Source organism: Elaeis guineensis, chromosome 16 (genome assembly GCF_000442705.2).
Source record: "Elaeis guineensis isolate ETL-2024a chromosome 16, EG11, whole genome shotgun sequence".
In the NCBI taxonomy this organism is placed as follows: Eukaryota; Viridiplantae; Streptophyta; class Magnoliopsida; order Arecales; family Arecaceae; genus Elaeis; species Elaeis guineensis.
Genome location: NC_026008.2, coordinates 44,727,805 through 44,739,909, shown reverse-complemented (window position 1 = coordinate 44,739,909; position 12,105 = coordinate 44,727,805). Strand labels below are relative to the sequence as shown.

General features: G+C 39.3%; 2 protein-coding genes across 2 annotated transcripts; both read left to right on the top strand.

Annotated features, from left to right (window-relative positions):
• The first annotated feature begins 141 nt into the window (after window positions 1–141).
• On the top strand, window positions 142–955 carry LOC109506712 (transcription factor SRM1-like). The gene is made up of 2 exons (XM_019855370.3): window positions 142–519; window positions 708–955. Exons 1-2 carry the CDS (start codon window positions 176–178, stop codon window positions 883–885), a joined length of 522 nt encoding a protein of 173 aa, XP_019710929.1. The 5' UTR covers window positions 142–175; the 3' UTR covers window positions 886–955.
• A 5,057-nt stretch (window positions 956–6,012) lies between these two features.
• Window positions 6,013–8,806, top strand: LOC105059135 (putative 4-coumarate--CoA ligase-like 8). Its single transcript, XM_010942352.3, has 6 exons — window positions 6,013–7,008; window positions 7,098–7,284; window positions 7,522–7,667; window positions 7,768–7,835; window positions 8,011–8,113; window positions 8,606–8,806. The coding sequence occupies exons 1-6, from the start codon at window positions 6,016–6,018 to the stop codon at window positions 8,741–8,743; spliced, it is 1,635 nt and encodes a 544-aa protein (XP_010940654.1). The 5' UTR covers window positions 6,013–6,015; the 3' UTR covers window positions 8,744–8,806.
• The last annotated feature ends 3,299 nt before the right edge of the window (window positions 8,807–12,105 follow it).

Here is a 12,105-nt window from a genome sequence, read left to right as displayed (position 1 = left end):
ATAAATAGGAAAATTTTATGCAAAGGCTGCACAACGTTAACACTTCCTTTAATATTTTATTATCTATGGCTCTGTGTTTCAACCACTATAAATCATACCATACGTGGGATTGTTGTACTAAACTCTCATCAACTAATTGGTCTATCAAAATCTCTAGTTCTGAAAGAGAGGTATCATGGATTCTTCTCACGACGTTGGTTTGTCGCAAGCGGAGTGGAGCCCGTTCGAAGAGATGGTTTTGGAGCTTGCTCTCCTGGCAAACCCAGAGGGAATGCCAGATCGATGGTCTCGGATCAGTGCCAATTTTTCAAGAAAAAGTCCGAAACAAGTACTGTACCATCATTATCAGATTCTGAAAGATGACTTGCAGAAGGAAGAAGGTGGCAATTCCGGTGATGGATGTAGTATGGGTATGGCACCGGAGCAACGCCCACCGAAAGATCAGAACACCTCTCTTGGGTCAGGACGCCGCGGTCTGGAGAGGAGGAAGGCTAAGCCATGGACGGAGGAGGAACATCGGTATATATATATTTTACTTTATTGTTATTATTATTATTATTTTAAAAAGTTAGCAATCCAACCAAGGCGCACAACAGATTGGACTTCAAGTACGTACTCGATTGAGGGGATAAATTTCTCAATAGGGATTTCCTTAAAAAAAAAATTTGCTTGTACATTAATTATTAATTAATTTTACATGCATGCAGGTTATTTTTACAAGGACTTGCAACTTATGGGAAGGGGGATTGGAAGAGCATATCTCGACATGCAGTGGTGACGAGGACGTCAGTGCAAGTGGCCAGTCATGCACAGAAGTTCTTCATCCGCCAAAAACAAGACATGGAGCGCAAGAGAAAGAGCATCCACGATGTCACCAATCTTTAGATCTTCTTCTATGATGCATCTCAGATAAGTTGCCATATTAGCGTGCAGCTGTTTAATTTCTTCTTTCTTTAGCAGACATTACAAAGCCTTAGTAGTAATTATGTTTGGTGTTATGAAAATTCAGTTAGACTTTGAGTTCTTCTGACTCTCAATGCAAAAAATGCTTGTGATATTTCTTCGTTAATTAATTAGCATATGTTCTCCGTGCTAGATATGCTCTAAGTGTTTAAGAAATTCTTTCCTTTGTCTTCTTTCGGATGGGACACGTTCAACACCATGCAGAAAACTGGAGTTGTTTTGGAGTTCATGCATGCCTTAGATTTTAGGGCTTGTGTCTATTGCCATCAGCCACAGTATCAGCATTTGCATGGAGCTTCTACGGCAGCGTATGCAAGTCTTTTATATATATATATATATATATATATATATATATATATATATATATATATATATATATATATATATATATATATATATATACATGTTGAAGGTGGGTCATAAATGGATTGTCAAGTAATTAATATTTTAAAGATAAGGAGAAAAGGGATGGATCATTATGTTGCACTCGGTTATCCAAGAAATCATGTAACAGAACAACTTTCATCTCCTAGCTATATGACATGATATCCTTGGGCTTTGCAAATGTTTCTCCAACAACAAAATTTTAAAGCTTGCAGCATATGATTTCCTTAATTAGAGTAATATTGCAGTGTTTTAATAATCATCATGTTTACTACGGAACCAACTCAAACCTGACGCAATTCCATAACTTGTCAAACAGTCCATAAACTTCCCTATTTTTGTTATAATGTTGCTTCCTAGTTCAACTAAAAAGAAAATCTTAACTAATCGATTCAATGCCATCTCTCAAAAGTTGGCTTTCAGATCTTGCACTAAGAGCGTATATGGAAAGATACGGTCAATCTGTTTTGACCTTTATTATTAATTGGTTTCATGACTCAAACTAGCTCGGTGTGGAAGCCAGCCTCATCTAGAAGTCAACGCCTCACAAATTAACGAACGCAACATACTTCAGGTAAGCCAAATGTGTGATGTCTTTCTGTTCTGATTCATAAGTTTGAATCGCCAGGATGGTCTATGTCTTGTTGTCCTTATTCATCTGTAAGAGATCAAAAGTGGATTTGGAGCAATACGAGTTTCTAAAATACAGGCTCATCACTCTCTATTAAGCGATATTTTTTTCAGAGATTGAGCCAACTTGTGATGGAGCAAGGAAAAGAGTGCAAGTTTACCATGTCTCAGTGTACTAGATTACGGTTGAGTTACCTTTAGAGAATACTATATGTACACCAGAACTTATCTGACACTGTTGCTTTTATGGTTTTCTCTGGTCAGCAGTCTTTAAACTTTGTTGTAATGCTATGACCTTAATTTTATAACATAAAACATTAATCAGATTGAAGTGGTCTTGGCCAAATTGCGTATGGAATATATACGTGACCACGAGAAATCTTTCCTAGTCATGACATCCAAAGCTTTGACAGATTGGTAAAACAATGGGATTAAATTGTCTGACATTCTCTTTTCTTCTAAGTTCTAATTATATAAGATTATCATCATGCTCTATTAGCTGAAAATTAATGCATCCAGAAAAATGGAGCTGCAAGAAGTGTAATTTTCATGCTCAAGATTTTGTCAAATTATGGATTTGCAACAAGGGATTTTTTTCTTTTTAAAAAAAAAATTATTTTTTCTTCCATCAGAGTCTAAGAAAGAACTGTGAAATAGTGAGAAGAATTCAAGGTCTGGCCCCAACTCACATTCCATAGAGAGTGATGCCAATAGAAAGATCTAATCAGAATTGACCTGTCGACTACGTATTTGGATTAGGGGGTGTATTTTTCACAGCAAAGAAGGATGCATCTTCGTTCGCATGAATCCACCATTGGATCATTTGCTTGCCTTTGAGATTTGTAATGATGGATGAATGAATGGATTTGAAGTGCTTTAGAATTGCACGGTGGGTGATCCAATGATAGCCTCATACAAAGGAAGGTGAATTTTTTTTCGATATGAAAGATACAATCGGATCTCCTCATGCAAGTGGCTTCAAAGAAACGATATCATTCACTGTATGGTGGTACATCATCTTAATTATCTCATTTCATTTGGACTCCATCATCTATTTTGATTATTGGCTCACAAGAACAAAATGTTATGGTTGGCATGGCGCACCACTATATGACGTAAGTGGTGCAGGATATAAGCTATGATGGCCTTGCATACGGTCTAAAGGACGATCCAACGTCATATGCACAAAGTTATCATCATTGAAACATTACACGTGCGATGCACATGTTTTACTAAAAACATAAATTAATAAACAATAGAGGAAGGGTTGAATGCAATGATTCCAGTAGCTCCCATCACAAAAGTACAAGTCATCCTGACTCACATGTCACACGTGCTTCGCACGTGTCCCTTTGTGAAAAATAAATGAATAATGGAGTAAGGTTTGGACGTGGGACCTTGTCGTTAACTAATTTACCTAGCTCACGTTGCTGAGGAAACATGAGATGAGAGGGCCGGGTGATTAAAATGGAGGATCGGCCACGTCCTCTGAACAGATATGTTCAAAAAAAAAATGATCGAAATCAATGCTTGTCGCATGGCTGGGCTGGAATTGAACCTTAATCCATGGGGAATTTGCCAATCACCGACGCAATAGTGAAAAGCATTTAATGGTTTACCTACTGATGTTGGTTACTTGTATTTGTGAACTGCCGTCCATGCTCTAATAAAGCTGTGGCGTCCTCTGCTTTACCAAAGATTCAACGTTTTGTGGGATGTTGCGCGCAACTTTAACTCTCCACCTACAAGTTACGCATTCAATTCCATTTGCTATGTATCTCGAAGAAGTGCATTGCATGTGGATGAGGGCTGTAGATGAATGATGGCGCATATATATATATATATATATATATATATATATATATATGAATGATCACGTTATTTTAATATGAGAGCAATCTAAAGAATGAGGATATAAAATATCTTTCAAGACACGAAGATAGATATCATTTCGATGTTAAATCTAATCTTCAGAATACTTGACAATAAAGAAAACCACCCAATTTGCAGCACTGTTGGCCACCCAATAAATATGTCGATTAGTCATCTCGATGGAAAGACGAAGGGACTTCCAGATATCATAGAGAAGCGGATAAATATTCAGATATTCAACCTCATCTTAGATCCAAACAATGACAGTGACAGAATCATCCTCGATGAAGATCCTCTCAGTCTACAACTCTTGCCTTGTACAGATAATATCTGCTCAAACGGCACGAAGCTCAGCATCGGGGACGGTCGAGTCAAAAAGCTGGGACTCCCTCACTATCAAAAGCTTCACATCTGGATCTCGGATGATAAAATTCAAACCACCTCTGTCATTTTTGACACTGTTATCAAAGCTGATCTTGACAAACTCCAAAAATGAGGGCTATCAGAATCATTGAAGATACATTCGATACAATAGTTTCAACAAAAAAAAATTGCTATATCGATAATATCCTTCAACTCCGCAACATTAGTCTCTCCTAGGATAATATGATAATTTTTCATTAAATTATCGAAGATATGTATGGTATAATGATTCTAACCAATAATTTTTCTATTTCGGGGCATCCTTTAACTACTATGCTATCTCTGCAACATTAACCTCCTCTAGTAAGATATGATATTTTTTATTAAATGGTCGATGATATACGTGGTATGATGGTTCTAACCAATAATTTCTCTTTTTTTTTTGATAAGATGGTTTACTTAAATAATTCTTATATGAATATAATAAAAAAAAATGAAAATAAAGTATCCCAGAGTTGCTCAAGAATAATCCTTACCTCAGTCCAAAAAACTTCTCCAACATGCTCAGCTACAAAGGTTACCACCCAATTGGCTGCAGTATTCTTCTCATAGAAGACATGCCTTGTAACTAGTACAGTGCATCCCTCCAACAAAATCAAAATGTCATGCAGAAGGACATAAGTGGTTCTATCACGGATACAGCTATGAAGTCAATACACTACCATGCTGAGTCATCCTCCACAACAAGTTGGTCTGCTCCCAATATCTGCCTAGCAAATACAATCCCGGCCCAGGCCGCGCGAAAGCCCCCCCTAAGAATCGTAGTCTTTAATAAGTGACTCCCCAAGCCGCTACAAGCTTAGAGTCAAGTCCACGAATTACAAACTCAGTCCCACCATAATTATCTCTAACATTTCCATTGAAGTTGACCTTCAGATACAACAGAGGAGGCCTCAAAAAATGAACATCCGATAGATCACTACGTGAGCAGAGTGGGAGCTCCAAGTCTCTAAAAGTCTGGACGTCACATTGATGATCTCCACTGCCATGTCTAAGGCTATCTCGAAAACAAATCGCACCGAAAATCATCGAGAATCAAACATCAAGTTGTTCCTCATCAACCAAATGTGAAGGGCTATATAGGCCACTCGGATACTTGTTGCCCTAGAAGCATCATGTCTAAGACTGTACTGTAGAAATTTTAGAAAACTTTAGGTGGGATCCTTCGCCTAAGCAATTTACAGATACATTTTCATCAAGGATCAAACAGATCTCATCCTCATACATTAAAAAAGAGCATGCTTCATAGTCTTCTCTTCAACGTTGCACCAAGAACATACCAGCTGAATATTCATGTTCTGAGCTCGTAGAAAAAATTAGGAGTCAATTTCAAGCCATCTTTCAGTGGAATAGACTTATCTTTGAACGTATTTTGATCCTCCGGACCCATCGAACCTCTCTATGCTTAAAAAACTTTTTTCAATAGATCTGATAAAGACCAACCGTTACAATCCTTATGAGGAGTGTAAAAATTTTTCAAATCCTAACATTCTGGATGTTGAAGATGAAAATCATAAGGGATAACACCCACTTCTTCAGCTGCTCCCTACAATGATGGATATCATTATCTGGTTCGGCCCCTCACCAACAGCACGGAGAAGGTTCACCTCTCGTGAAATCCATCACCTACTGTACTGTTGTACCAAAAATAAAAAAATAAAAAACTGCTGCGCTGTTCCCCCATCCCCACCTATTTAAGGCCTCTCATACGAGGCTCAGAGTCGCAGTGCCAGAGAGAGAGAGATGGCAGGCTCCTCATTTATTACACGAGAAGAGAGAAGCTTCTTCTGCCCCTCCACCGGCATCTACAACGGTCCATGGAGTTCGTCGCTGGCTCCCACACCACCTCTCTCGCTTCCCCAATTCCTCCTCTCCCACTCCGCTTCCTCCTCCTCCTCCAAGCCCGCTTTCATCGATGCGGAGACCGGCGTAGCCCTCACCTTCGCCAACCTCCGCGCTCTCACCGCCGCCGCCGCCCGTGCACTCGCCGTCCTCGGCGTCCGCCGTGGCGACGTCGTCCTTCACGTCTCTCCCAACTCTCTCCACTTCCCCGCTCTCGTCCTCGCCGTCATGTCCCTCGGCGCCGTCTTCTCCACCGCCAACTTCCTCCAAACCCGCTCGGAGATCCAATCCCAGGTTCAAGATTCCGGCCCCGTTCTCATCCTCACCACCGCTGACCTCGCCCCCAAGCTCGACGGCCTCATACCCCGCCCTCCGACCCTGATCGACCAATTCCTCGCATCGCTCTCCATCGATCGGAACGCCCCGGTCGAGTTCCCCGGCGTGGGCCCAGCCGATCCGGCGGCGCTGATGTACTCGTCCGGGACGACGGGGAAGAGCAAGGGGGTGGTGAGCTCGCACGGGAATCTGGTGGCGATGGCCAGCGTTCTGCGGCACGTGTGGGGGAGGAGGGAGGAGGTGTACGCGTGCGTGGTGCCGCTGTCCCACATGTTCGGCTTCTCGGTGTTTGTGTGCGGGGCGGTGGCGGCGGGGGCGACGGTGGTGGTGCTTCGGCGGTACGCGCTGGATGAGCTGCTGATGGCGGTGGAGGAGCACCGGGTGACGCTGCTGCCGGCGGTGCCGCCGATGGTGGTGCAGCTGGCGAGGTCGGGCGGCGTGGCGCGAGCCAATTACGATCTGCGCTCGCTCAGGGAGGTGATCAGCTCCGGCGCGCCGCTCGGGAGGGACAACATGGAGCGCTTCGCCGACGCATACCCCGGCATAACCCTATCTCAGGTCTCTGTCTCATATCTTCTACCACTAGTAATAGTAGATCTCTTCTTCCTTGTACGTACGCTTAATATATAAATTGCTTGGTGGTGCAGTGCTATGGCTTAACTGAAACAAGTGGTCCGGTAACCGTTTGTCATGGGCTTAAAGGAAGATTCCAAATTTCCATTGGAAGATTGATCCCTACTGTGGAGGCAAAGATAGTTCACGTACGCACCGGGAAAGCTCTTCCACCGAACGAACACGGGGAATTATGCCTTAGGGGCCCTCCTGTTATGCAGGGTATATGTATATATATATATATATATATATATATATGTGTGTGTGTGTGTCTCTGTGCCTACAGATGCATGCATGTACGAATGCATATAAATCTTTTTACGTGCATGATATATAATGCGTGCTGGAATATATGCATGCATGTATTGTTTTTCCAGATGTACATTATTTGAGAGCCATGATCAATATAGTTCGATTTATCATGATGCAAGTAATTAAGTTAATTATGAAGCTTTGTAGGTTATCTGAAGAACCAGGAAGCCACATCTCTGGCTATTGATGAAGAAGGATGGCTACGCACTGGGGATTTGTGCTATATTGACACGCAGGGGCATGTCTACGTCGTTGACAGGATCAAAGAGCTCATAAAATACAAAGCTTACCAGGTCATCACTTCTTATCTTCGTCTCAAGTGATCTATTATGCAGGAAAACATCGATCGACTATGAAGCAACAATGTAATGTTGGTGTGCTTTGATAACGTAGGTAGCCCCAGCAGAGCTTGAAGAGGTTCTCTCCACCCATCCAGAGATTCTCGATGTTGCCGTGACACCGTGAGTGCAAATAAAAGTTTTTAAAAAAGCTTATGGGAAACGCATAGTATCACCGTTGATCCTGTTGATGCAGATTGTTCGATGTCATCGATTGTACCTTTTTTTTCTTTTCCGTTATGAGAAGTATTGCTGTAAATGGTTTTTCTTCTTTTTTTTTTTTTGGGGTGATATATAGGTACCCAGATGAGGAGGCAGGAGAGATTCCAATGGCATGTGTAGTGAGAAAGGCAGGGAGCAAAATCAGAGAAGAAGATATAATTTCTTTTATGGAGAAGAAGGTGTTAAACTTAGTCGATTTCATTTTACTGACTGACCATTCACTTATTTGAATATGTCTCTCAGGTTTCTTATTTGAGTGAATGGACATTATTCCATTAATGTTTGTGCCAATACGCTCTTACCTATAAACTATAGTGAGGAAAATTTTTCCATGCAAATATACCAAAAGGAACGAGGAGGTCATACAACAAAACTCTTGCATCTATCCTTTTTGTTTTAATGAATGATAAAACTACTTTATAGTATCAAATAATTCATAAATATGAGACGTTATGAGAGTCGGATAAACAAATGCAAGGACAATATAGACCTTTATCTATTATAACCTTCGGGTTTTTTTTTTTTTAAATTTACTGAAAACCCCTTCGGGCGTTCACTGCTTCTATACGTAATAAAGAGAAGTTATTTCACCAACATCAATGCTGTGCTAGCTGGAAATAATTATATCAGTTTTTCACACCAACTAACAGAATGTTTCCAAATATTATCAGGTCGCCCCTTACAAGAAGATCAGGAAAGTATTGTTTGTGGAAATCATCCCAAGATCACCTTCAGGAAAGATCCTCCGGCGGCATCTAAAGGCTACAGTCATGCAGCATCGAAAGCTAGGAATTTCTGCAAGGCTATAGAAAAAGATTTCTTCAGTATCTTTATACATTGAATTGTTACGTTGAAACTTTATAGCTGATAGGGATTAACTGGATGTTACATTGTGGCATTACAACTGATTCATTTGATGTTATATATGTTGGTTAATTAGCTCCCCAAGGAGATAATCTTCCTAAAGACGAATTCGTCCGTCTGCTGCGTGTTGCAATGGATCCTTCACGCTTACCACCTTTGGGAGCATTTGTCCAATGACAAAACAATGCATCGTCACAGCAGACTATGGAACAAGCTGAAATCTCTATTTAGCTCCCCCTCGCTTTAATGTCTCTTCCTTGTCTGAGGTCGTGGATTTAATTTGTGGTTTCTTCATGCAGAAATTGCTTTTGGAAAGGTCTGTTAGTCTGCTAAGCTTTATTTCGTCGGTACCAAAACTGCAGTTTGACATTCAGCAGCCTCTGTTCTATCTTCTGAGCTTCATTCTCACCCCTTGACATCTCTACTTGGTCCTCTTAGCTTTCTTCTCTCCTTTTCTCCTCTGCTCACCCCTGCTGCTTGTATTGTAAGTCTACCATTGTATATACTTCGCATACTTAAATAAATTCAGGTGGCTGTTACGGCATCACGCCACCTCAGCCATGGTTCTCAGGGCTCATCCTCGGAAATCTTAGGCTAACAAAAATGCCGAGATGAACCTCGATGATGAACACCAGCAAGTCTGTCATGTGTGTTGGCTTTGTTTACTAACTTCGTGAAATTTGAGAGGAGATTGAAGTGGAGAATGAGATAGAAAATTGGGAGAAAATATAGATCTAGAGTTCTTTCTTTCTTTTTTCTTAGTACATAAGGCCTCTTATGTGTGAGACTACCATATCCTATAAAAATTCATATATCAACACAAAAAGCACTATGACAACATGAGCCCAACTATATATGAGCCCATATATTAACCCAATATATAACTAAACCAAAACTTACATAACTTAGAAATTAAAAAAAACAAACATTACATTTTAACACTCTCCTTTAATGATTGTTCTTGAATACCCATGAGGTCTCTAAGGTAGGTGAATTTCTCTTTAGGTAATGCCTTGGTGAAAATATCCGGCACTTGGTTTGGCGTCCTCACATACTTCACTTCAACTTCTTTTTCTTCTACCACACCTCTTATAAAATGGTACTTAATTTTGATGTGCTTGGTGCGGCTATGATAGATAGGATTCTTTGTCATAGAGATGGTAAATTTGTTGTCATAAAGTAGTGTAGTGGCTTCTTCTTATTTCTCACCCACATCTTCTAGTATTCTTATCAACCAAATTATTTGTTATACCGCCAAGGTAGTTGAGATATATTCAACTTCCGTGGATGACAATGCCACAATGTCTTGCTTCTTTGATGCCCAAGATATGACACCGGATTCAAAAGAAAATGTATAGCCCGATGTGCTCTTCATATCATCAATGCTTTCGGTCCAATCACTATCACAAAATCCAAATAACTTTACATGGTCATTTATGCTCCTTTCATACATGATGCTATAATCTTTAGTACCTTTGATGTATCTCAAGACTCTTTTTTGCCATCCCAAAGTAGACTTTGCTTAGCTTTTGCATGAATCTAGAAAGTAAACTAGATGCAAACATTATATCCGGTCTTATAGTTGTGAGATACAATAAGCTTCTAACAATACTTCTATACAATGGTGCATTGGCTTCATCACTTTCATCTTCTTTCATGAACATTTCATTTACTACTAAAGGTGTTGTCACAACATTGCAATTCTCCATTTTGAACTTCTTGAGAATGCTTTCTACATACTTTTTTGACAAATAAAAATGCCATCTTCTCTTGGCTTGATTTCAATTCCCAAAAAATAATGGAGCAAACTCATATCATTCATTTCATATCTTCTCATTATATCACTTTTGAAAGCCAAAATCATATTCTCATTGTTACCGATAATGATAAAATCATCAACATAAAGAGAGATAATGAGAATGTCATTACCTTTCTTCTTCACATAAAGTGTTAGTTCATTTAGACTTTTTTGGAAATATTTTTCATTGAAGTAGGCATCAATTTGAGAATACCATGCTTGGAGTACTTGCTTCAATCTATACAATACTTTGTTCAACTTGTACACTTTACTTTATTGACCTTTGATAATGAAACCTTGAGATTGTTCTACATAAATTTTTTCTTCCAATATCTCATTTAAAAATACCGATTTTACATCAAGTTGGTGTAGTTTCTCATCTTTATATGCCACCATAGAAATGAGAGTTCTAATTATATCATGTCGAGCAACCGGTGCAAAAATTTTTTGATAATCAATCATGGGTAGTTGAGAGTACCCTTTTGCTACCAATCTTACTTTGTATCTTTGAATAGACTCATCCGGATTGTGTTTTGTCTTGTAGATCTACTTCAAGTCAATGACTTCCTTATCATTTGGTTTCTCCACTAGCTCTCAAGTTTTGTTCTTCTCAATCACATCAATTTCTTCTTGTATTGCCTTGTTCCACATTTCTTCATGTACAGCTTCTTCATAAGTTTTAGGTTCAATCATGCAAAAGTTACAAGTGGCATAAATATTATTTAGGCTTCTCATTCTTGTGGGAGTAGAATTTGAAGATGAGCTTGAGTTTGAAGTTGATGATGGACTTACATTTGAAAAAATTTGTGGTGAATCTTCATCCTCATTTTCTTCATTTTGGACATCATGAATTTTTTCATCAAGAGTAATAACATTTTCTTCAACTTTCTTATTCTTCCAATCCCAAGTAGTCTTCTCATTGAAAAGAATATCTCTTTTTATGATCACCTTATTATGTTTCAAGCTAAAAAGTCTATAACTTTTTGATTTAAAACTATAGCCAACAAAAATATATTTTTCACTTCATCAAGTTTGTACCTCCTCTCTTTTGGAACATGTGCATAGCATACACATCCAAAGACTTTGAAATGCTTCACCGAAGATTTTTTACCGGACCAAGCTTCAAATGGTGTTTTGTTTTGAAGAGTTTTTGTTGAACATCTATTCATCAAGTATACCGCCATGTACACCGCTTCCGTCCAAAAAAAAATTGGAAGGCCTTTGTCTTTGAGCATAGATCTAGCCATCTCAAAAATAGTATGGTTCTTTCTTTCGATAACTCTATTTTATTCTGGTGTATAGCCAACGGTCAATTATCTTTGCAAACCAACATCTTCACAAAACTTCTCAAATTCATTTAAGTTATGTTCACTATCTCTATCACTTCTTAGCACTTTGATGTAGTGCTCATTTTGTCTTTCCACAAGATTTTTAAACTTTTTAAAGATGGTGAATGCCTCGGACTTATGCCTCATAAAGTACACCCATGTCATTCTTGAGTAGTCATCA

Excerpts from the sequence above, each read along its gene's own strand:
- LOC109506712 (XM_019855370.3), top strand. The coding sequence starts at position 176 with ATGGATTCTTCTCACGACGTTGGTTTGTCGCAAGCGGAGTGGAGCCCG. Across the intron at positions 520-707 it reads TGGACGGAGGAGGAACATCG|GTTATTTTTACAAGGACTTG; the intron begins GTATATATATAT and ends ACATGCATGCAG.
- LOC105059135 (XM_010942352.3), top strand. The coding sequence starts at position 6,016 with ATGGCAGGCTCCTCATTTATTACACGAGAAGAGAGAAGCTTCTTCTGC. Across the intron at positions 7,009-7,097 it reads CCGGCATAACCCTATCTCAG|TGCTATGGCTTAACTGAAAC; the intron begins GTCTCTGTCTCA and ends TTGGTGGTGCAG. Across the intron at positions 7,668-7,767 it reads TAAAATACAAAGCTTACCAG|GTAGCCCCAGCAGAGCTTGA; the intron begins GTCATCACTTCT and ends TTGATAACGTAG.